This window comes from Emys orbicularis, chromosome 1 (genome assembly GCF_028017835.1).
Source record: "Emys orbicularis isolate rEmyOrb1 chromosome 1, rEmyOrb1.hap1, whole genome shotgun sequence".
In the NCBI taxonomy this organism is placed as follows: Eukaryota; Metazoa; Chordata; order Testudines; family Emydidae; genus Emys; species Emys orbicularis.
In genome coordinates, this window is record NC_088683.1 from 108,269,208 (window position 1) to 108,293,056 (window position 23,849).

The 23,849-nt window shown below is 42.1% G+C and overlaps 1 protein-coding gene across 1 annotated transcript in view; it reads right to left on the reverse strand.

Moving 5' to 3' along the window:
- The window catches only part of KDM7A (lysine demethylase 7A), a 97,962-nt gene that overhangs the window by 21,890 nt on the left and 52,223 nt on the right, over positions 1–23,849 (reverse strand). Inside the window, exons 6-11 of the mRNA XM_065413755.1 lie at positions 22,180–22,366; positions 21,252–21,414; positions 19,557–19,644; positions 18,733–18,839; positions 8,789–8,880; positions 922–1,011 (exon numbers count right to left, since the gene is read on the reverse strand). Of these exons, the coding sequence (XP_065269827.1) occupies positions 922–1,011; positions 8,789–8,880; positions 18,733–18,839; positions 19,557–19,644; positions 21,252–21,414; positions 22,180–22,366 (727 nt within the window). The remainder of the gene's footprint in view (positions 1–921; positions 1,012–8,788; positions 8,881–18,732; positions 18,840–19,556; positions 19,645–21,251; positions 21,415–22,179; positions 22,367–23,849) is intronic.

The window sequence follows — 23,849 nt, forward strand, 5'->3', positions numbered from 1 at the left end:
GATACCATGATTTTTCTGTGTGCCCGATTTTTCTGTGTGTCCATGATCCAACCCAACCATCCCCGCAGCGCTCCCCCTTTAAATAGCATTCCTGTGATTTTATACATCATTTCCTCCTAAATCCGATGACTTTTACTAAATTTACTTTTTCTGTGATTTTTGATAAAAATTGCTATGACAACTCTGCTGCCTTAACCACGGTTTACACAAAGGAAGTACAGGGCATATACCCATTACACTCAGCAGACCACTACTCTCCTCAGTTTCCAGCACGGCTCTCATCACAGGACTATGCTCATTGCAAAGACTAGGAATCCTAATCATTGAAGAACTCTTAGTAGTAAAGTGCACAATATGCCCAATACAAAATACAGAGAAGAAAAAATAAAGGAAAAAGAAAAGATGGTGATACACCAGACAAAAGAGCAGAAAATGTTCAAAAGAAAAAGGACAGACAAGGGGAGAAGAAAGGAGACAAAATACTAAGATCTAAGAAAGGGCTCTCAATGTATAACCCTACAAGAGCATAATCTTTAAAAAAAAAAAAAAAAAGGTAAATATTTAAAAACTAGAACTCTTAGAAGTTTTCACTTGCTTTTGAAAAGATTTAAGTTTTCCAATTTTAGAATAAAGATTATACAATTTAAAAATTGCTATGTTTTTGGTTAATCAGAAATACTGGCAGTTAGACAACCTCCAAAAATTTTCCACCTGGCCTTCTACTTTCAAAAATAAATGGCAAGGACATTAAATAAGTGACACTGCAGAAAACAATGACCCTAAAGTTGCAACTACCGTAAAGCTATAAGCTCAAAGTGATCAAGTACCTTTTTTGTAAATATGACAGTTTTTACAGTAATTCAAAGATATAAGAGAAACACAGTAACCTGTGTGCAGTTCAGTAATGTCTTCTAGTCTTACCTCTACAGAGCGAATCACTTTAGAGAGTTCTTTAATAAGATGCCCAGGCCTAACATTGTCAGGAATTTCAAAGGCATGTTCTGTTACAAGCTGTACGTGAAGAGTGGAAAAAGATAAAATAAGTTATACTAAGATAAAAATCAAGTGTATATAGTAGACAACTATAAAGTAGATGAAACTATGAAAAGCCTAGATCCAAAGAAAATCTATTCAAATTAAGCCAGAGTACTTACTAGTAATAGTTAGAGTAGATTGACAGCATGAATGAATATACATGCAGGGGAATCCAGTCAGAACTCTAGAAAGCAGCACTGCATGTTTTTGGTCTCAAGGATATTTAAGGGAGTGCAACATCAACTATCCCTCAGCTCTTTCCATTTTCTCAGAATCCTTAGCAAAGAATCTAAAGAAGTGGGGACAGGAAGCCATACTGACGATTTATTTAACTGACTACTTCTACTGGAAAAAACTTCTCTTTCTCCTTTGAGTATGGTCAGTATGGAACCCTACTTGGGGAGATTCCTAATAGTAACAATGTTAAAAGCAGGTGGGGTCTGAAGAGAATTCAGTTACATTAAGGTCACAACTTAATGACCTTAATGTAACTGAGGCCAATCTAAATTGGGCCTCAGATCTAAAAGCCAAATCGAAAGCAATGCTGAGTAAATGCATGAATTGATCTCCAGGCAGCATCCTTGTATATTTCAGTGATGGAGCCTATTTTAAACCTGGTAGAGCATGATCCAAGGCCTTATGGTATTGAAAAGCCTGCAAGGCCATAATAGTGTGTGTTCACTTTAATCCATTTAGACAATATATGTGGCTAGATGGGTTTTCCCCATAGATTTATCTTCAGTCAGTATAAGTAGTACATGAAGGCTTAGTTCTAGCTAGTTAACTGAGAATTTGCTTAACATCTAAACCAGGGGTTCTCAAACTGGGGGTTGGGACCCCTCAGGGGGTCAGGTCATGAGGTTATTACATAGGGGTCGCGAGCTGTCAGCCTCCACCCTAAACCCCGCTTTGCCTCCAGCATTTATAATGGTGTTAAATTTCTAACAAAGTGTTTTTAATTTATACGGGGGGTCGCATTCAGAGGCTTGTTATGTGAAAGGGGTCAAGTACAAAAGTTTGAGAACCACTGATCTAAACTATATAACCTAACTTCTCCAAAGATCCACATATAGGAAAAAGCACAAGCATACAGAATGACTGGGATGAAATCAGAGACCACCCTAGTTGAGAACTAATGCCTTCTTTCCTTATGAAACACACTGTATGGAACAATCAGCCATCAGCCTGTACTGATTTTATATTTCTGGCACCTTTTTGAGAATCTAGTTTTCTTTTGATAGTTGGAAAGAGCAGGCTCTCCTTTAACAGATGATGTAATACATAGCTGTAATGTTAAAGCTGTATTAATATCATTATAATTGATTTTATGGAAAATATTAAATTGACTGCTGTGAGATTACTTACCAGTAACTGTTGTTCTTCGAGCAAGCAATGCACATTTGGGCTACTCACGCCTTCCGTCCCTATCCCCCCAGATGATTCAAAAGAGGAGTGGCCCCAACTGCCTTTCAGTTCCTTCCCTAATTTCACATTTATTTACCTGAGGCCTTGTCTACACTAGAAAGTATTTGCCGGTATAGTTAAATCAGCAAACCCTAGTAGTGGAGACAGTTTATACCAGCAAGGGTTCATTTGCTGGTATAGCTTATACCAATTCCCTGAACAAAATAAGCTATGCCAGCAAACGGACTTCTTTGCCAGTGTAACTGCATCTACACTAGCGCTTTTGCTGGCATAGCTTTGTCAGGCCAAGGTGTGATTTGTTTCACACTCCTAATCAACAAATCTATGTCAGCAAAACTTAAGTGCAGAACCAGACCTGAGACTCCAAAGAAGAGGGAAAGATGGGTGGTAAGTATTAATATGCAGAAGCAACATTCGAAGTAACCTCTTTCTTCTTTGAGTAGCCTCTGCATCTTCCCACTTGGCATTTAGCAAGCAATACACCCCCCCTAGAAAAGTGGGCTGAGGCCTTCTAGGTAAAGAAGGATTGCAAATCTACCAAAAAAAAAAAAACCAAACAAACCAGCATCAGCTATAGACAGCAGGTCAAACTAATATTGAAAATGACCACAATTTCACCCTCCAATCCTTTTCAACACTTCTATGCAGCCACTAAGTGAACTGGTCAGACGCATGGACTCAAGGGCCAGCAATATGCAGATGATACACAGCTCTACCTATCCTTCACTACATATAACCACCTTACCACCATCAAGATGACCCAGGGCATAGATGAGATTAGCTCACAGATGAACAGCTGGCCGAAGCTGAACCCGAGGAAGAAATGGATGATGCCGGTGGGCAGATGAAAACATACTAAAGAGTACATACCCACAGTGAAGTCTCCTTTGACTGAAGGCACACATCCACAATTGGTCAATTCAATCTGTAGTTTAGGATTACTCTTGGATTCCTTGGAGACACTAGACTCTCACACAGCAGTATCGTGAGTAGCTCTTTTTATCATCTCCAGTTGGCTAGCAGACCCCTTCCCATCCTGGCGGATGAGGACCTGGCCTCAGTTATTCACACCTTTGTCAACTCTCAAATGGAATAAACATGCCAACATATCTGAGCATGAAGCCTTCAGCACTTCGGAAGCTCCAACCAGAACGCTGCAGCACATCTTTTTAGCAATACACACTACTGTGAGCACGTCAAACCTGACCTCTGCTCCCTACACTGGTTTCCCATAGAACAGTAAATTGAATTTAAGGTCTTGATCGTCATCTTCAAGGTACTCCATGGTCTGAGCCCAGGATATCTAAAAGACCGCCTAAAGCTCCAGGATGAAGACTGAGGACGACAACTTTGCTCCTCTGGTGCAATGGAATTCTACACAATAAAGGTAAATCTCATCTGTGCAGGAGACAACTTTCCCAGGGACCAATCCAAAAAAGTAGAATGAATTCCCCCAGGAACTAAAGACCATCGCACATCTTCCCACCTTCCACTCCAAGTGCAAGGCCCATTTCTTTGATCTTTCCTTCTCTAATATACATACCAACATGTATATTTTAAAAAACCTTACCAAAACAAGACAGGCCCCTGCATATACTTCTCCCCCTGGAGAGGATAAGAGAACAAACAACATGTGACATTGGTCATCTTGCTTAATACACTATTGGAACATACTCAGATACAACAGTGATGAGTGCAGTAAGAACCTATATGGAATCACCTTTGTCCGGCTTGTCCTCGTCTGTCCCTCCACAAGCACAAGTCAACACCACACCATTCTGTTTTGTTGCGAGCACGTTCTTTCCATTTCTGGCCAAAGACTTTTGTCATGGGATCGGCCCAGCGCATTTTCGGTATGCCCAGCAGTTGCTTGTGGTCTCTGGGGATCCAGTCACTGATGCAGGTTGTTCACCTATTGTCTTGCCTGTGGACTACCTGACCGCCCATCTCCACTTTGTGTTATACATCGCCCGCACTATATCAGTCACCTCTGTACGCCTTCTGATCGCCTCATTCAATATATGTGATCACAGAGCGATATCTTACACATTCACCTTTCCACTGATCTCTGGGTGACAGTGAATTTTTCTTCCTCCGCTTTTGTTGAAACTTGGCCACCCCGCCTGTCTTCTCCTACTGCATTCCCCTTCAAACGAGTTGTCTCTGTTCATCTGCTGACCCAGGTAAATATATTTGTCAACCTCCTCAATTACTTTCTTGTTTACAGTGATGATTCCTGCTACACAATGCTCATTCCGCATCCACTTAGTCTTCCATATGTTCATTTCCAACCCGATATCATGCAAAAGTGTTTGCAGGTGCTGCAATTTGTTCTCCAGTTCTGCTGTGTCCTTTGCCAATATTACAGTCGTCAGTGAAGAGAAAACGTGTTAACTGTTCTCCATCAATTCCGATTCCTTCTTCCCAGTACAATTTTTTGAACAGCGACTCCAGTACTGCTGCAAACAGCTTTGGTGACACTGTGTCATCTTGTCTGACTCCTCCACGTATAATAATAATGCATGGGGCATTGAATAATGTTCTCTGTCAAACAATTGCAGTTAATTTTTTCCAGCAGGTCAATGTACCTCAGGTCAATTCCGATTTTGTTGAGCATGTTTTGTACAGTATTAATCTCCACCGTGTCAAATGCCTTTTGTAGTTGACAAATGCAAGACACAATGGTAATTTGTATTCCTTGCATTTTTTTGATGAGCTGCCAAACTGAGTGGATGTGATCAATTGTCGAATACCCTGAGCAGAAACTAGCTTGTTCTCTGCTTTCATGCATTTCAAGATCCCTCTTAATCCAATTGAGTATGACGCGGATGAAGACATACACTTGTGAGAGGAATGTGATTGGACAGTAGTTGCTCAATTCTTCTGGATCGCCTTTCTTCATCGATAGTATTGTTTTTGATTTCTTCCATGCACCTGGAACACACTTACTATTGATGTAGATGGTGAACCATTGCGCCAACGCTTTGAAGAGAGTATCTTCCCCTGCTTTGAGATATTCCAGCCAAATATCATCCACTCCTGGGCTCCTTCCCTCTCTATGTTACGAACTGCGTATTCGATTTCTTCCCACATAACATCGCGAACTTCTTCTGAAGCCTGCTACCTTGATGGTGTACACTGGACACGGACATGTGAGAACTAGAGATCATTGTTGAATTTTGCATATATTTTGTTCCTTTCCGATGTCCTTTCACCATTTTCATCTTTCAGGGCTGCAGAGATAACCTGTTTCAGCCTAACATCTTTTTCTACCTTCTTCAGACTCTCATTCTTTTTGGCTGCCTCTCTCAATTTCTTCTTTCTAAATCCTCTATGTTCTAAGTGTGTATGCTCTGGCAGGTCTATATGGAATGGAACAGAGGAATTCTCAATTCCAATCTAAGAAAAAGGGAGTTTGTCAGGAACATGGTGTTGTTTGACCCTGAAGTGACCTCTCTAGCAGAACAGGAGATAATGGATATTCTCCTTGGTAACAAAGAAGTCTAGTCCGGTCATACTCTTTACACAATACATAATAGCAGACTGAGACCTAACAAAGACATTTGTGGTTTTGGTCGATGAGTCTATGGTCTTGATTAAAGGGAGGAATACTTTAATGCTAGACAAATGTCATTCAATTCCAGAACCTTAATGTGGAGCTTTCACCTCCACCAGAGTCCATACTCCTTAAAAAGGCTGGATAACAAGGTGAAGGTCTCAAGTCTACCATCTGGAAATATTACTGTAAATGGTAAGGGATGCGAGAAAGGAATTCTCTGATGAGCATGTGTTACTTCACTTTCTGTATCTTCAGTGATCTGAGACATAAGTGACTCAGGAGTAAGCAGCATCAATGAATCGTGGCTCCAGTCTTCTGGAGGCCATATGCGTGGCCCGGGTAAAGATATCATCCAGTTACACTGTTAAAGAACCTGTCTGTGGACCAAAGTTTGGAGACACACAAATACTCTGACATCTAAGATAGATGAAGTCAACATAGCAAGGTTCTCTGGTATTTTTTAAAGCACAGTTTTAAAAGGAAGCATCTCATGGACATTTGCGGCTAGTTGGACTGATAAAGAGCTGGAATTTGTCCCATGGAAAAAAGGTGATACAACCTAAATGTCACCTTATAGGTAGCAATCTTTGTTTGCTGTGGCTGAGGAACAACATTATTCACTAACAATTCTGAAGAATTGGTACTATATATCTAGGGTTCCCAACTGAGATTAAGAAGTTGAATGCCTTCCCATTGGGCATTGTTGCTATCTGAGTACTCAGGTACAGGTAAATTTAAAATAATAGGAGAAGACTGCTGAGGCATCTGTGCCCAAAGCAGATTATCCTTAGTTTATGCATAGGAGACAAAGTCCAAGGTCTTCCTGGCACCATAACAGAATAGGTTCTAGGACTAAAGCACCAGCTGTGCCAGCACAAGAGGACCTAATCTGATTGGAACACAGACCTCCGGTGCTAAGGCAATGAGATTCCAGGAGTGGCTGCCAAAATTTATTAATTAACTGATTTATTGTTGTTTCCTAGTAGCTCAGGAGATATCACACCAATGGTGTCAGCATGAAATTCAATCAACCCGATGGGACCTGTGGACCTCAACCTCAATATTGACCATGCTAGAACCCGGGCAATGAATTAGGTTGACCTGGAGACCTCAGTGCTGGGCTCATTCAGATAAGACTGGGGAGATGGATGTTGCTTACGCTGGACACAGAGCCTCTTAAGGTTAGCGGATGTTCAAAGTCAATGTTGAACTTGATCACAACCAGACAGTCTCAAGAGCCTCCCTTGTTAGAAAGGGAGTGTGAGGCAGCACTCTGGCTCCTGCAGGTCATCCAGATAATACCTGGGCCCGATGGGTAGCATTTCTTCTTTATTCTTCAAACTGAAGAAACCTGTACTGTTAATTTAACAAAAAAGACAATAGCCCACAAAAGGCAGAACCAAAAAGCACAAAACAGATAAACACATCAATGATATTGCATATGATTCAATCTCACTACACCTTTGGTGGTTAAAAGGGAACTGAAGGGTGGGTGTGGCCATTCCCCTTCCCTTTTATACCCGTTGAATCCTTTGTGGGGGGTGAGGGAGGGAAGGGGAAAATGGCCCCAACTGACACTGCTCGCTCGAAAAATTCCAAAGCCGCTATATCCCACAAGTGGGAATACACAGAGGGCACTCAAACGCCCCCCCAAAACAACAAAAAACCACACACGCTTTCTGTGCAAAATTGCAATTCAAACTTCTTCCAGTTTTTAGCTTACTGTGAATGTTCAAAGAAAAGCCTGAGAGGAGATGGATATGCAGTGATTAGTTTCACAGAAGCATGGATGAATGGCCCTGAAGCCAAAGAGGTCCCCTCTTGAGCTTTCAGCTAAGTCTGTAGATCAGACCAATAACCATAGTGGAGGGAGGGGGGAACGGAGAATAAAGTGTTGAACCCCAAATCTCCCCACAAAACCAGTACTGTTTTCTTTGGGGGAGGAGGGGGGTGGTTTCAGAATCTCTTTGGTTTATGGTACTGTGTTTTTCCTTCTCCCTTTACTGCTCAATAATTTGGCCTTCAGAGCTCCTTGTTTCAACGAAATGGGGTGGGGGGGGGGAATCAAATCATTCAGAAAAGGGAGGGAAAACAAGATCTCATTAATCTTTCCTCTCCCACACAGAGTAACTTTGCTAGAGGTCAGGCTAACAAATATAATACTTTTTTCAGAGGGGTTCCCAGTGTACTAATGTATTTAGGGTCTCCCCATATTCATTTCTGGATGGTTTAATCTCCTTTAGAGCACCTACAAGGAGCCACTTCTGTAGATAAGCTTTTAAAGGCTATTAGATCTAAGTTACTGTGCACCATATGTGCAAAATGTGGAGGCAAACAAAAGCAAATTCTAAATCAGAATACATTTCTGCCTAATTCTGATCATCTCTGCAGTATAGAAGTGATATCAGTGGACACACAAAGTTTATTTTGCCAACACGCAATAATAATTTCACATGGGGAAACTTCATGTGATTGCCATCTAACTCTTATCATACACTGGAAAGAGAAAGCAGGATTAAATGCAATCCCAAGAGTTAAATATAGTAATTGGTCTATAATAACTGATAGTGGCATACAATAAAAAACTCTCTCAGACAGCTTTCCCCCAAACCACCCATCCGTAATTTCTAGCAAGTTTTCCAATATTTACAAATGGATGAAAGATCTACAAAATGGCAATACACTCTAAAAGGACTCAGACTTTCATGTAGTTTTAAAATTAGAAACAATTCACTAAAACAACAAATAAACAAATCCACTTGCACTTACTTCTTTTTTCATCCATAACTTTAAAGCACTAAGTAAAGCCTTCACTCCTTGGACTAAGAAGTTCTGGGGCTGGAAACCATCTTCCCGCAGTTCTAAAAAGGACAGAGATTTCAGTTTATAAGCATATTGCAATGTAAAACCACAAATCCGATACATACCTCTCAACCTTTAATAAGCCTGCCAATATTACACTACCAACAAAACATGCAACAAACTGAAATGTAGTACTCTATATGTTTATGTACATCAAACCATAAGAAATAATGTTTTCAAGTACAAAATCTGTTTTCAAGGATAGCTTCTTACTGCGTGAAACAATTACATGAGTTTTGCAATGTGGTACAGGTTACTTAGGACCAGGGGGAGCAGCATATAACAGATTGCACAACTGGTTTAGAGAAAACATCCTTACTGACAATTTATGCTGAAACAATCGTTAGTTTCTAGTTCAACACCACACAGGTGTTCCACGTTTTTACCATTTGGGGCTACAAGAAGAGTGGTGTGGATGGACAGTGTCAGTACAAAATGCCTCAATTAAATTCATGCAGCTCCTCCTCACCTATATAAAATTCATGCAATTCAAGCCAGCTGCCTTATGCCACCACAAATCTCTGCCATAATCCCAATCAATGCTACACACACATGCGTACACACAATATTAATGTGGTCTCCCCTGCAGTGAGACCCTCCTCTTCCCTTAAGGATGGTGGCTGCTGCTGCTGCTGGGGTGCAAAGACTCCCAAAGGCTGCTACAGCTACTGGAGGCTGCCGCTCAACCTTTCCTTTCACTCTTCCCTGTAGCAGAACTGCCTATGATGAAAGGAGAGTTGGCTAGAAAGACTCAGCCGGTTTTATTCCTCCTGCCCCCCCACCCCCCTTACAGATAGAGTGGGTGAGGACGGAAGTGGCTGCTAGGCCAACACCTTCATGGGGAAGAAAGGAGCAGATTTGGCCTGGAGCTGCTGTGCTTTTTCTGCTCCCTCCTCCTATGAATAAGGTGTGGGCCCAGCCATTGGGTTTTTCCTCTTCCCTATCTGAAAACTCCTTTCAGCTTCAAGGCAGCTCTGTTTCTTCTTTGCCAGGATGCTCTCTGCTCTTTGAGGTACGGAAGTGTAGAGGAAAAGAGCAGGGGGTCCCAAAAGGTGCAGCAGAAGCATCTCCACCCGCCTGCTATCCCTTGTGAAGGGAACCTGCCATAACCAGCTGCAATGCAAATGTATTGCATGATTGTGGCACTCTGTACCTCAATGCAGCACCCTGAAACCCCCATATTCACCATCATCATATAATTATGATATGTTTCGTACAAAGTATGCCTTGTGAGATATCATTTAAAAAGTCTTGATTTGTTGAACATTAATATCTGTTGGACTGTATGTGCTATCATTGTATATGAAGTTTTGCTATGTGTATGTTACTGAGGTATGTTGTGAGGTTGGGAACACCCACAACCAACCTTTCAGGTACAACAATGGAGTAGCCTGACGTGCTGATGGCTCATTAAAGAGAATCCACTATCCCAGGAACTGTATACAATGGAGATTTCTCAGAGAGCACGTAAACAATGGAGAATGCTTGACCAATGGGGGAGGACCCCCACCTCATGAGGATAGATCTTTCCAGCAAACTGGAAGAAATTATAAAGGGGGGAGTCACATCATGACTTGGCTTCACTGCCCCCACAACTCAACACCTGGAAACATGCTTGGAGAACAAAGACTTTGAACAGGTGAGAGGGTTCCGGGCTGGAGGAGAATTCCAAGCCTGTGTATTGAAGATCTGTGACCTGTTTGTACTATCTATCAGGGTGAAACACTGCTTGATTCAAGTCCTGTCTAGTTTATAGAACTTAGACTGCGAATTTATTTTATTTCTTAGGTAACCAACTTTGATCTCTACGCTTACTACTTATAATCTATCTTTCTGTAGTTAATAAATATGTTTAATATTTTACCTAAAACAGTGCGTTTTGGTTGGGAAATCTCAGCTCACATTACCAAGGCTAGTGCATGCCCTGTCCACATTGAGGGAGGTGCGGACTGGGTAATGAACTTACATTGGTCAGGCTTCTGACCAGGGCAAGACAGTACAGTTCGGGGGTGCAAGGCTGGGAAGCGGGGGGGAAATTGACTGGAGTCTCTCTATTGTTGGTTCATGAGTGGCTGGGAGAAGCATTCATGTAACTCTGTTGGGTGTGTTCCTGCCTGTGGATGTCTGTGTAAGTGCAGTACCTGCCAGAGGTTTGTAGCTTGTCAACAGCATCACAGTGTGAGAGGGATACCCCAGGTTGGTGGGACAGAGGGCTCAGCGGTCCCACAGTTCAGGTTGCACCCCGGGAACCCCGTCACAATGATACAGTACAGTTGAGAGCTCTGTTTAGGAGAGCAATCAATGATTTTAAAGTTCTGATTGTGAAACAGATCAGTTTAATGCATGCTACAACACTCATAGTACCACAAAAGTACCTCTGTCCAGCAAATTGTACAAATTAGTTTAGCACTGAAACTTGGCATGAAAGGTTTCTGTTCAAATACTGTTCTTGTTTTTCTAAAAGTACGTTTTTGTCGTCATAACAATGACAGAATGAGCTTTATACATGAAGAATGTGAATCTCTCCAAGTCTTAAAAATACTGATCCATAAAAAGGCAAAAGATCAAAAAGAACCTCATACCAAATGGCACATTGTCCATTCATAAAATGAATTTTATTGGGATGAGACGGTTACTCACCCTGTGCAGTAATTGAGGTTCTTCAAAATGCGTCCCCCTATGTGTCCCTCCAATTTAGGTGTAGGTGTGGCAGCGCCCGCTGCACCTGGGACAGGAGATCTTCATAAGTGCCTGGACTGCACATGCGCACCTCCCCCTTCTTGTGCTCTGAGCAGGATGTATATAACACTGAGATCCAACTGCCCTCCAGGTCCTTCTCTGCCGCAGAGCCTATGTGTTGACTCCGAAGAAGAGGGGAGGAGAGTGGGTATTGGAGCACCGATAGGGACACACATCTCAAAGAACTTCAGTTACTGCACAGAGTGAGTAACCTTTTCTTCTTCTTCTTCAAATGATGTCCCTATGGATGCTCCACTGTAGGTGACTAAGAAGCAGTGCCCCTAATTGGAAGGAGGGGCTTTGAAGCAGCATTTACTGCAGATGATAGGACAGTATGTCCTAGGAAAGTGTTTGCTGTGGTGTCATGAGTAAAGGCGTAGTGATGGGCAAAAGTGTCTGTTGATGCCCATGTAACCACTTTGCAAATGTCAGCAATGGGAACATTACTGAGAAAGGCAATAGAGGTGGAAAGCGAGCCGGTAGAATGTGCTCTAACTGCAATAGGAGGTTGTGGATTGTGTAGTTGGTAGGACAGATGTATACACTGCAAGATCCACTTGGAAAGGTATTGTTAAGAGATGGCTGTGTCCTTGGATCTTTCGGTCCGTGAAAGGAATAAACGTGGTGATTTTCAGAAAGGTTTAGTCCTGTCCAGGCAGAAAGCTAATGGCATAGAAGGCAGAGTAGTGGTGCATCCCATGTGATGAGGAATGCATCTCCCAGAGATACATGTCCCAGTCCTGCTCTCGAGCAGAATTGAGGACAGGGGCATTTTGCAGTGTGTCAAAAAGATCTATGGTGGGGAATCCCCAGCAGTTGAAAATGAGCTGAAGGATTTGTGTATCCAGTTCCCACTCTTGGTCGTGGGAGAATCTCATGCTCCATGAGTCCGCAGTGGTGACAATGCTGGCAGCGGTAGCTGGGAGCCCCGGGCCAGTTAAATTGCTGCCGGAGCCCCATGGTAGCGGTAGCGGCGGCCGGGAGTCCAGAGGCTCTGGCAGCGATTTAAAGGGCTGGGGGCTCCAGCCGCTGCCAGGAGCTCCGGGCCCTTTTAAATTGCCGGGCCCTGGGGAAGCTGCCCCTTTTGGCCCCCCTCATCAGCAGCCCTGCCAGTACGGTTGGCTGTGTACTGGCTCTTACCAATATCCCATACCAGACCAGCTTACTTTCACCTCTGGCTCTAGGAGGTTGATGTGTAGGGTGGATTCGATTAAGGACCATCTGCCCTGCGCTGTATGATTGTGAAGGTATGCTCCCCAACTGATTAGAGATGCATTGGTTGTTGGAATCATGGTCAGCACTGGTTGGAGGAAAGGAACCCTGACACAGATGTTCTTGGGATGTGTCCACCGGGAGTAGCAAGTCCTTGACTCTCATCAGCATGGATAAAAGTTTGTGGAGGCTGTGTCTGTGAGGGACATCTACTATACGGAGCCATGCCTGAAGACATTGCATATGTAACCATGCATGCTTTACCACAAAAGTGGCTGCTGCCATGTGACCAAGTAGTTAGAGAGACACCCTGGCGGAGATCTGGGGGCAGGCTCGTACTTTGGATACAAGATCCACTATAGTCGAGCATCTGTGAGGTAGAAGGAAGGCTGTGGCTTGTATGGCATATAATTGTATGCCAATGAACTCCAGATGTTGTACCAGCGTTAAAGTAGACTTCTCTAGGTTCACACAGAGGCCTAGATTCATAAAAAGGTCCATTGTCACCCGGATGGCACGAAGAGCCTCTGTTTCGGATGGGGCCTTGAGAAGACAGTCTTCTAAGTAGGACGACACCTTATTTCCTTAGGTAGGCAGTGACTACTGCAAGAACTTTGGAGACTACACAAAGGGCCGTCAACAGTCCAAAAGGCATTACCTTGTACTGATGGAGGGCGGTGTTCATGGTGAATCGTAGAAACTATGTGTAGGCAGAGTGTACTGTGATATGGAAAAATAAGTCTTGGAGGTCAAGGGCAGAGAACCAGTCCTCGTGTTCCAGTGCTGGGATAATGGTGGAGGGGGTAACCATCTTGACGCGCTGCAGTTTGACAAACTTGTTTAGGTTTCAAAGATCCAGGATCCGCCGCCAGCTGCCGTATTTCTTCTGGACCAGATAATAATGGGAGCAGAAACGCTGTCCCGTGTTGGGAAGGGACCAGCTCTATGACTCCCAGTTGCAGAAGATGATTTATTTCTTCTCGTAGAAGGGGTCCATAAAAGGGGTCCCTGAAGAGGGATGGGGAAGGAGGGTGGCAGGGCGGGATAGATAGAAAAGGGATGAGTATCCTTCACCTCGGACAAGTGAGTTCTAGAGATCGTCAGGGATTAGGCTCCATGATGGAAAGAACAGAGCTAAGCATTCGCCATACTTATGGGATATCGAAGATGGTTGGTATGACTGGCACAGGGGGAGGCTTCTTGGGGGCCTCAACCACACCTTCAAATTTGTTGCTTGGCTGGAGGTTTGTACGAGGTAGCCCCTTCAGGAGTGGCCTGTCTGCATTTGGTAGGGGGCTTTTGTTGTTGACGCTGAGTGTCATACTTCTCAACCACCGCAGTACACTCCCCAGTAGATTGCAGGGGAAGATGATACTTTCCCCGACATCTCTTCAGCGCAAGTGTGTAAATGTTAAGAGAGAGCGGAGAGTAGCTAGGGAGTCTTTAAGGGAGTGTAGGGAGTAATCTGTACGCGCCGCAAATAATTTGGGGCCCTGAAAAGGTAAGTCTTCTACTATGGTTTGTACTTCCTTAGGAAAGCCTGAGAGGTGTAGCCATGATGCCTGCCTCATGACTACAGCAGTTGCGATGGAGCAGGCGGCGGTATCCACAGAGTCTGAAGAAGCTTGTAGGGCTATATGGGCCAGGAGGTGTCCCTCAGACATAAGTGCCTGGCATTGTTCTTCCTTGGCTTCAGGCAGGTCTTGGCAGAGTTCCTCTATCTTGGAGTAATTGAGGTAGTTGTACTTGGCCATAAGAGCTTCGTAATTCAATATGCGAAATTGGAGCACTGCAGATGAATAAGCCTTACATCTGAATAAATCTAATCGTTTCGGGTCTCTGTCCTGATGGATCGATTAAGGTTGACATTGCTGTCTTTTTTCTTACACCGCATTAACTACTAGGGAATTGGGAGTGGGATGCGACAAATGAAATTCCATCTCTTTTGTGGGAACATAATATCTTTTGTCTGCCATTTGCAGTTCAGAGGGATGGACACCAGAGTCTGCTAGAGCACTTTCATGGGATCGAGTCTCTTATAGGTAGGGCAATTTTTTCAGAAGATGATGTGTGCAGGATATTGAGTAGTGTGGTTTATGTTGCTGATCTTTCACTTCTTCCAAAGGAACCTAGAGGGAGACTGCAATCCCATGAAATAATTCTTGAAAGTGCCTGAAGTCATCAGCAGCAGTAGGAGATGGGGGCATGACAGCCTCATCACGGGAAGAAGAAGAGAAATGTAGTCCTGGTGGAGCTTCATCCTCCTGTTCTTCCTCCTTGTCCAGTACCAGGAGAGGCTCAGTCTCTGGTGGCGAGAGACTGATGGAGAAGGCAAAGGTGCAGGTCTCTGGCTATGCACCATGGAAGGCTTCCCAAATTGTGCCCTATACGTGGCCCAAGGGTCCCAACATGGCCAATGCGTGGGGGAGCAGAACGTGAGACTGCATCCACGGTGGTCCATACCAGGGTTGTGCATAGTGAAGGTATCTAGATGAAGTTGTTTGCTCCTGTTTGGAATAAGAAGATGCGATGGAGTCCTCTTCCTCCTTGTCGCTGGGGAAGGAAGAAGCTGTCCTCAGGGGAGAAAGGGAGGAGTGTCATGAGTTTGGAGAGGAGGGTGGAAGGTGGGGGAGGTCGTGTCTCCTGGAGTTGGTGTTTTTACTGAAGCAATGTCATATGAGCTGTAGTCAAGTAAAAATGACAACTGCTGTGGGGCTGAAGTGAGGACACATTTTTAATACCTTGGCTTCAATGCAGATGGCACAGGCATCTTACATGTAGTAGTCAAAGCTGAGATGGCAGAATTCAGCAGGAATCTTGGACTGTGTTGAAACAAGCAGCACCAAAACAGATTGCTAGTCCTCAAAACACAGGGCCTTGACTCTCACTTTTGCTTCCAGGATAAGTTACAGCAGTTGATTACATCAAAGCTTCAACAGAAAAAATGCCAAGAACTATAGGGTTTTTTTGGGGCGGGACCTAGTTCTTTATTTACAATGTAAAGCACATACTAGGCTTTGGGGTGCTATAATAATTAGCAAAAGATGAACTAAATAGGTACTTCAGTAAAAGACCGACTAGAAAATGGGGAGGCAAAGGAGTGGAGGTCTGATTATAAACCAAAGTAGAGTTGAGCAGCAATCACTCACAGGACCCCAGTCATAACTCCTTCAGGGAGCTTCCTGTCTGACCGTCACAAAAGAACTGGAAGGTGGAGGCAGCTAGTAATGTGCAACTGATCAGGAAAGTGCAGGTGCAGTTCTTGTGATCTGATCTCCACTACACAGAGGACCAAGGAGGTCTAGGAAAAAAGAAATCCTGGGGTCTGTCTCTTGGATCAGAAGGGCAAGAGTTTCCACCCTGAATGGAGTCTTAAGCACTCTTCTCAGTCCAGATCATCAGACTCAGCCCTCCCACTTCCCTAGGCTTCAGAGCCTGAGCTCCAACCTGAGCCCCAACTTCAAAGTGTTATCTACACAGCTATTTTTAGAGTGCCAGTGTGAACTCCGCTAGCCTGAGTCTGTTGACCAGGGCTGGAAGGCTTGCTGCCACAGGTTGTGTAGAGGATAGATAGGCCCAGGGTCAGGTAAAAACTCCCCCACCTACCCCCTCCCCTTTTTTTTTTTTTTTTAAATTACCACAAAGAATCAGGAGCAGAAACTAAAGCTTCTATTCTGACTGAATGGATGATTGTCCCAAGTGAAAGAGCTTTTGTGATACTGTTCAGGATAATGTTTCTTTTCACTAGGTCTTGAGAGGGGAAACCAGGAAAGTTAGTGGATTGGGATTTTTTAAATCTTTGAAGAAGCCCTTGTTTGAAATGGTAGTGGCTCAGGTTTTAAAGATGTTCTTGAGTCTCTTAGGGAAGATGATCCTGGGTCAGCAGGATTTGTCTATGGAGAAGGTCTATCTGCGACAGCCCCTTGGGGTGGGGTAGGAGAATGTCCTAACCCCAATGGCATGAAAGTAAGACTGATTTCCGAATGACTGGAAATTCCAACTGTAGCAAAATGAATGAAGCTCCCCTAGCATTTCTAGATAGATTTAGTTAGATCTAAGGAGGAGAGGGATAGCTCAGTGGTTTGAGCATTGGCCTGCTAAACCCAGGGTTGTGAGTTCAATCCTTGAGGGGGCCACTTAGGGATCTGGGGCAAAAATCAGTACTTGGTCCTGCTAGTGAAGGCAGGGGGCTGGACTCGATGACCTTTCAGGGTCCCTTCCAGTTCTAGGAGATCGGATATCTCCATATATATATATCTTTCAAAAATTTTCTAGTCTCAAAATAATTCACCCTCAAAAGGGAGCCTGAAGAGGGTTTCGCTTGGAAGAGGTGAATCAAAACCTGCAGTCACACATTTACTTGTGCTAGGGTGTTAGAGAAGACAGACCTGCCAGAGAATGATGTCGTAAGAACTGCAGATACAGCCTAATATCCTCCTGACAGAAGGAAGCTTTTTCTTAGCATCACTCTTTCCAGTTGCGATAGGATTTTTTTTTTTTTTTTTTTTTTTTTTTTTTTAAAAGAGTATACAAAGGAGTGATTGATTGATAGGGCCATATGAGTTGACAACAAATGCTACTTCAGCATATATAGCAATGGAGGAGTATTCAAGGCTCCTCTTAAAAACTCTTTCAATCTTGCAGTCCACAAAGTATTGTGAGGATACTGCTTTATCTAATGGGGAGGAGATCTTGGGTAAAATTTTCAAAAGAGCCAACATAATTTAAAACCCTAAATCCCACTGCCTCTCAATGGTCTTAGGCTCCTAAATCATTTAGGTGCTTTTGAAAAAATTTACAGTTTAGCATAAAAGCCAGTCAAAGCTGAAGTTCAAGAAGGGTGAATCAATTTTGAGGACATGAGCAACCGATTCCCATGAAAGGGGAAAATGTCAATGGAAGGGAATAAATGAAAAAAATGGACTTTGTAAAAGTGACAAATTTTAAAGAAAGCAAAAAAAATTTTAAATGAATTTGTGCTGGCTGTGTCACTAAAAGCGGAGTTCACTGCTTCTACAAGGCAAAGAGACCGTCATCAGAAAAACAGAAAAATATCCCGTGTAAGTTACTTGAGCTTTTTAAAGAGAGTTACATTGGATCAATAATTTCTTCTCAAACACTTACCACAATAAGCACCTTAAGATGATAATGTAAAACCCTGACTTCTTGAAGGAGTCTCTTTGATCAAACTGAATTGAGAATCTCACCAAGACAGACAATAGGAAGAGTTTTACAGAGATAGATAATGCACGATGTTATGTATCTTAAATGCTCGGTATCTTTGGAAGGTACCTCATGAAGAGGTGATCTAGAGGAGTTGGAATACATTTTACAACCATCAGGCTTAACATGGTCCTTTCAGTCAGCAGGGAACTAATTCTACTATGTTAGGTTTAGCCTTCCCAGTAAGATTGTATTTTCCCAAGATCTTAGATACCCAGTGTGTCCAAACTTAAAAAACTTAATACTGTTTAGAGAAATTTATTTTCACTGGCCAAGTATGCTGTTGGCATCTGAAAAAAACAACGGACATTGAGTTTCACTTCAAATACTAAAAAAAGCGCCAGAGTAATCAATTTATACACCTAGACTTCCGCAAACTGAGTTTTACTGTTAGTCAATCTTCACATCAATATTCAGAATTACCATTTACTGAAAGCAAAAATGATTAGATGAAGAACTGTAACAGTGCAGCATTTGCAAAATCAAAAGAACAGATTTTGGTAAACAAATTATACAAGCTTTTCCCAGTTAGGAACTCAAACCACGCAAAGACTACATTCCCCAGCTCACCCAACTTCTCCAGATTACATATTTGTCATGAGATGGAGACCATGACCTTCCCAAGGTGAAAGAAAGCCAAGATGCTCAAAATCTTATTAAAACATGAAATTAGTTACCTTTCAAAGTTTCCAGTAAGTTTTTGGCCACAAACCAACAGATGGCTTCAAAGAAAGGGAATTTGAAAAGATCTGGGGTTTTTAGCCTTTTCTCCATTTCATAACACCTAAACAAATATTTTAGAAAGATTACTACATGGGTACATTTTAGAATTAATCAATGCAATATCCAACTCGTACAATGTTCAGAAAAATAAAACCAACAGGTCATGATAAACAAAACAAATCAAGTTCCACATAGCCAAACCCCAACAAGACCACATTCGGATAAGACTGAACTATGATCTTATCCGATCTCTATCAAGTTTGACTGCTGCACTTGCAGAAATAAAAGTTGGACTTCATAAAACTAGGATACAAACCCAATGTATAATCTTTTAACAGATGGAATTTAATTGGGATTCCACTGTAATAAAACAAAACAGTAGGTTTAGAAGACAGCTCCACATCTTGGACAACAATTAATATAGCTGTCCTGACAGCAATCCTGACCGAAGGTTGCTCCTTCCATCTCAGAATTTCACACCTGAGCGACCAGTTTTAGCATCTCTCTTTTTTGTACTAATCTCCAAAGTAGAGCTTGTTTGATTTTAGGATGGAATTAAATTTGTGCATAACATTCATTGGAGACTATGTTGTTCTTGTTGAAGTGAAATAGATCAAAGTCTGCTTCTGGCACAAACTAAAAAAGGCAGCAATGTCCATTACCAGACCCTGTCTCCATTTAATCCCATTTAACAAGCATGATGAAAACTATCTATTAAAAAGAAGGATGCCCGCTTGTGGAGGAAACGGTATAGTCAAAACAGACAGATGAAACTAACCTGAGCTGCATGCCAATATTGAGGTTGTGCAAAAAGTTTCCTCCAAAAGCCATACAGTCCTGAGATGTGAGCACAGCATGAATCCAGCCTGAATTGACAAAAACATGAAACTTAATATGCATCTACACTACAAAATGTTGTACCTGGGTTTGGGAACAAAAATACCAGATGTGTGTGTATACAAGGCCAGAGAGTGACAATTTGCATTTCAGCAAAATACAAGTTATCAATCTGAAATCTAGGTTTGTTTGTGTTTTTGTTTTTTTTAAGTTAATACTAGTTACAGAAGTTGCACCTATCCAAGGCCTTTATGGTTTTAAAACCACATTCCTATTAAAAAAACAAAACATTTTCTCTCCCTCTTCCCTCCCCATTTGCTATGTGAAAAACCCACAAACCCGAGGAAATTGACTTTCATGAAACAGACTATACACAAAGTAATCACAAGAAAAAATAATTTCTTGTTAATCTTTCAGTTCATTGTAATCTCAGGTGTTACTCGTAACAAACAAAATACTTTTGTCTGAATGTTTTATCTAACAAGGAATTATAGCCCTATTTAAGTTATTCAGAAAAGAATAGTGGAAGTACTTCCACTAATTATCCTAAACCGTAGCCATTATATAATAGCCCAATGAAACTATGATCAAATTAAAACCAAGACTAATAATCACTCTTACACTACTAATTTGTCATGTAATTGGAAGATTGTGCTCATAATACCACAATTTAATATGATGAGCACAGGCCAATAATATTGTACGTCTCTACCTAGCTACTACTGAAGCTCAAATAACTTCAAATATGCACACAAAAGTATATATCTATTGGCTTCTTATTTAAAAGTGGATGTAGTTTAAGTTTGCCTTCAACAGCTTTAATTCAGGTAAATAGCATACTCATTTTCCTCTTCCCAAACCATTCAACTCTATAGATGTATATTACCGGTAGAATCAATTCAGCAAAGTTCAGTCAATTATTCCCAGACCTGCTGCTAAATATTAGGCAAACCGTTTAATCTCCCCAAGTACTTATCTGTGAGCAACTTCTAATTTCAGGCTTTGAAGTTCTTATCTGTTATTTGCTCCTTGTGCAAGAATTGTTTCTTGAACTATGTTTCAGTGATGACCTAGAGCATACCCATTAAACACTACTTGTCCGAATGCAAGATTAAATTTGAATTGCAACTCCATTTGTGAACATATTTTGGAGGCCACCTAACAATCACAGGAAATGTCCATTTGTACCTGGACAGAGATAAAAATGGCCAAAAAGTTGCATGTCCTTATAATATTTCTAAGTGACTGGACGCCACATAAGAGGAAACACGTTTTAAATGTTTTGCTGCAGAAATAGCTGGCAAATCTCTATCCATGCTGGAAAGTTATCAAACTCTAATCTTGTCTTTTTCTCCTTAAACATTACTACTATGAATCAAGCAACAAAAACCCAAGTCAATTTCTTAAGAAATTTTCCAACTAGTTAAACATTTTAAAGGACTGATATTTTGCTCTGTTTGGGTATCAATTCCAAGTATTTTTAAGACAGACAGACAATCTCTTCCTCAAACTTTAGGATTTTTCTAAAAATGATAATTTAATGCATATCTTTTGATATCCTGAATTTGCTGGTGATATAATACAAGTACACAAACTGCTTGGAGGGGGGGGGGGAGGGGAGGAGGTAAAATCTTACCTGTAGGAACAAATAAGGTATGTCCTTGTTTCACCACACATTTATAACATTTGTCTACCTTATCCCCAAAATACACTTCACTCTGGGTGACAGAGGAACTCCAAGATTCATAGAGAGCCAGATTTTCATCAGTAGGTTTGATCAAGTAGAAGATCTTCTCACCCTGTACATAAAAAAATATCCCATATGAGGTATGGTACAATTTTGGAATAGTTTACATAAACAGTATTATTGTCAGGCAAGCCCTGTAATCTAATAGTAATATCCTGTACTTCCATGTGAGTGCCCTAGGTTTTCCAACCCTCTATGTCACTCTTTGGTCTACGAGAAGCTAACTGTGTAGTACATTCCACCCTTTGGGGGTTTTGGGACAAGGAAAGTGCCACATTAAGGAACAATTTATTAGTTCTGGTGGAAGTTGTGTCCAGTCATCCTCAGGTACATGGCTGCTGCAATTCAGAAAGCAGTGTGAGCTAATGTTTGAGAAAAGTTCGGTTTGTCATTTCATTCATTTTCTCCTACAAAATGCTCAGGATAGCATCCACCTATCTGCTAGAAAGCGCAGAGATTGGCATTTTCATCTAGGGGATCAACTTGTACAGAGGACTGAACAACTGTGCACAGTCAGTAATCCTCCTCTGCCCCCTTCTCAAACTAACAATTTCATTCAAAATACATGAGGAAATCCCTGAACACAGGTTTCTTTTGTGGCAAGAAGATGTACACAGGACAAAATCATTTTCAAGCATTCAGGAAGCAAGGACATTCTTACCCACAGAACATGGTACCAGACTGACGTGCCCCCAAAATCAATATGAAAATCAGTGTAGCTGTCCTGAACTCCCTGAACACAGGTTTCTTTTGTGGCAAGAAGATGTACACAAGACAAAATCATTTTCAAGCATTCAGGAAGCAAGGACATTCTTACCCACAGAACATGGTACCAGACTGACGTGCCCCCAAAATCAATATGAAAATCAGTGTAGCTGTCCTGAACTCCCATCAAGCAATATTTCTGAACAAAAGGCTTGGGGAAGACGGAGTCATCTGGCCAGTAGTTTTCCACCCACGAAAGCTTTGTGGCAATGTCAGGGACTTCCACCAATTCAGACATCCTTAAGAAGTAAGTAAATGATAGGTAAGTGCAAGTAATGCTGAGAGACATCTTTAAATGTTTACCTTTCCTAAGTCTCTCAAACTGTAAAAATGTTTACTTCTATATGATTCCATACTGTCCCCAAATCGCAGCACAAAATAGTCTACTCATAGACTTTAAAGTCAGAAGGGACCATTATGATCATCTAGTCTGACCTCCTGCACAACGCAGGCCACAGAATCTCACCCACCCACTCCTGTAACAAACCCCTAACCTATGTCTGAGTTATTGAAGTCCTCAAATTGTGGTTTAAAGACCTCAAGGTGCAGAGAATCCTACAGCAAGTGACCCATGCCCCACGCTGCAGAGGAAGGCGAAAAACCTCCAGGGACTCTGCCAATCTGCCCTTGAGGAAAATTCCTTCCCAACCCCAAATATGGCAATCAGTTAAACCCTGAGCATGTGGGCAAGACTCACCAGCCAGCACCCAGGAAAGAATTCTCTGTAGTAACTCAGATCCCACCCCATCTAACATCCCATCACAGACCATTGGGCATATTTACCTGCTAATAATCAAAGATCAATTAATTGCCAAAATTAGGCTATCCCATCATACCATCCCCTCCATAAACTTATCAAGCTTAGTCTTGAAGCCGGATGTCTTTTCCCCCCCACTACTCCCCTTGGAAGGCTGTTCCAGAACTTCACTCCTCTAATGGTTAGAAACCTTCATCTAATTACAAGTCTAAACTTCCTGATGGCCAGTTTATATCCATTTGTTCTTGTGTCCACATTGGTACTAAGCTTAAATAATTCCGCTCATTCCCTGATATTTATCCCTCTGATATATTTATAAAGAGTAATCATATCTCCCCTCAGCCTTCTTTTGGTTAGGCTAAACAAGCCAAGCTCTTTGAGTCTCCTTTCATAAGGCAGGTTTTCCATTCCTCGGATCATCCTACTAGCCCTACTCTGTACCTGTTCGAGTTTGAATTCATCCTTCTTAAACATGGGAGACCAGAACTGCACACAGTATTCCAGATGAGGTCTCACCAGTGCCTTGTATAATGGTACTAACACCTCCTTAGCTCTACTGGAAATACCTCGCCTGATGCATCCCAAGACCGCATTAGCTTTTTTCACGGCCATATCACATTGGCAGCTCATAGTCATCCTGTGATCAACCAATACTCCGAGGTCCTTCTCCTCCTGTTACTTCCCACTGATGTGTCCCCAATTTATAACCAAAATTCTTGTTATTAATCCCTAAATGCATGACCTTGCACTTTTCACTATTAAATTTCATCCTATTACTATTACTCCAGTTTACAAGGTCATCCAGATCTTCCTGTAGGATATCCCGGTCCTTCTCTGTATTAGCAATACCTCCCAGCTTTGTGTCATCCGCAAACTTTATTAGCACATTCCCACTTTTTGTGCCAAGATCAGTAATAAAAAGATTAAATAAGATTGGTCCCAAAACCGATCCCTGAGGAACTCCA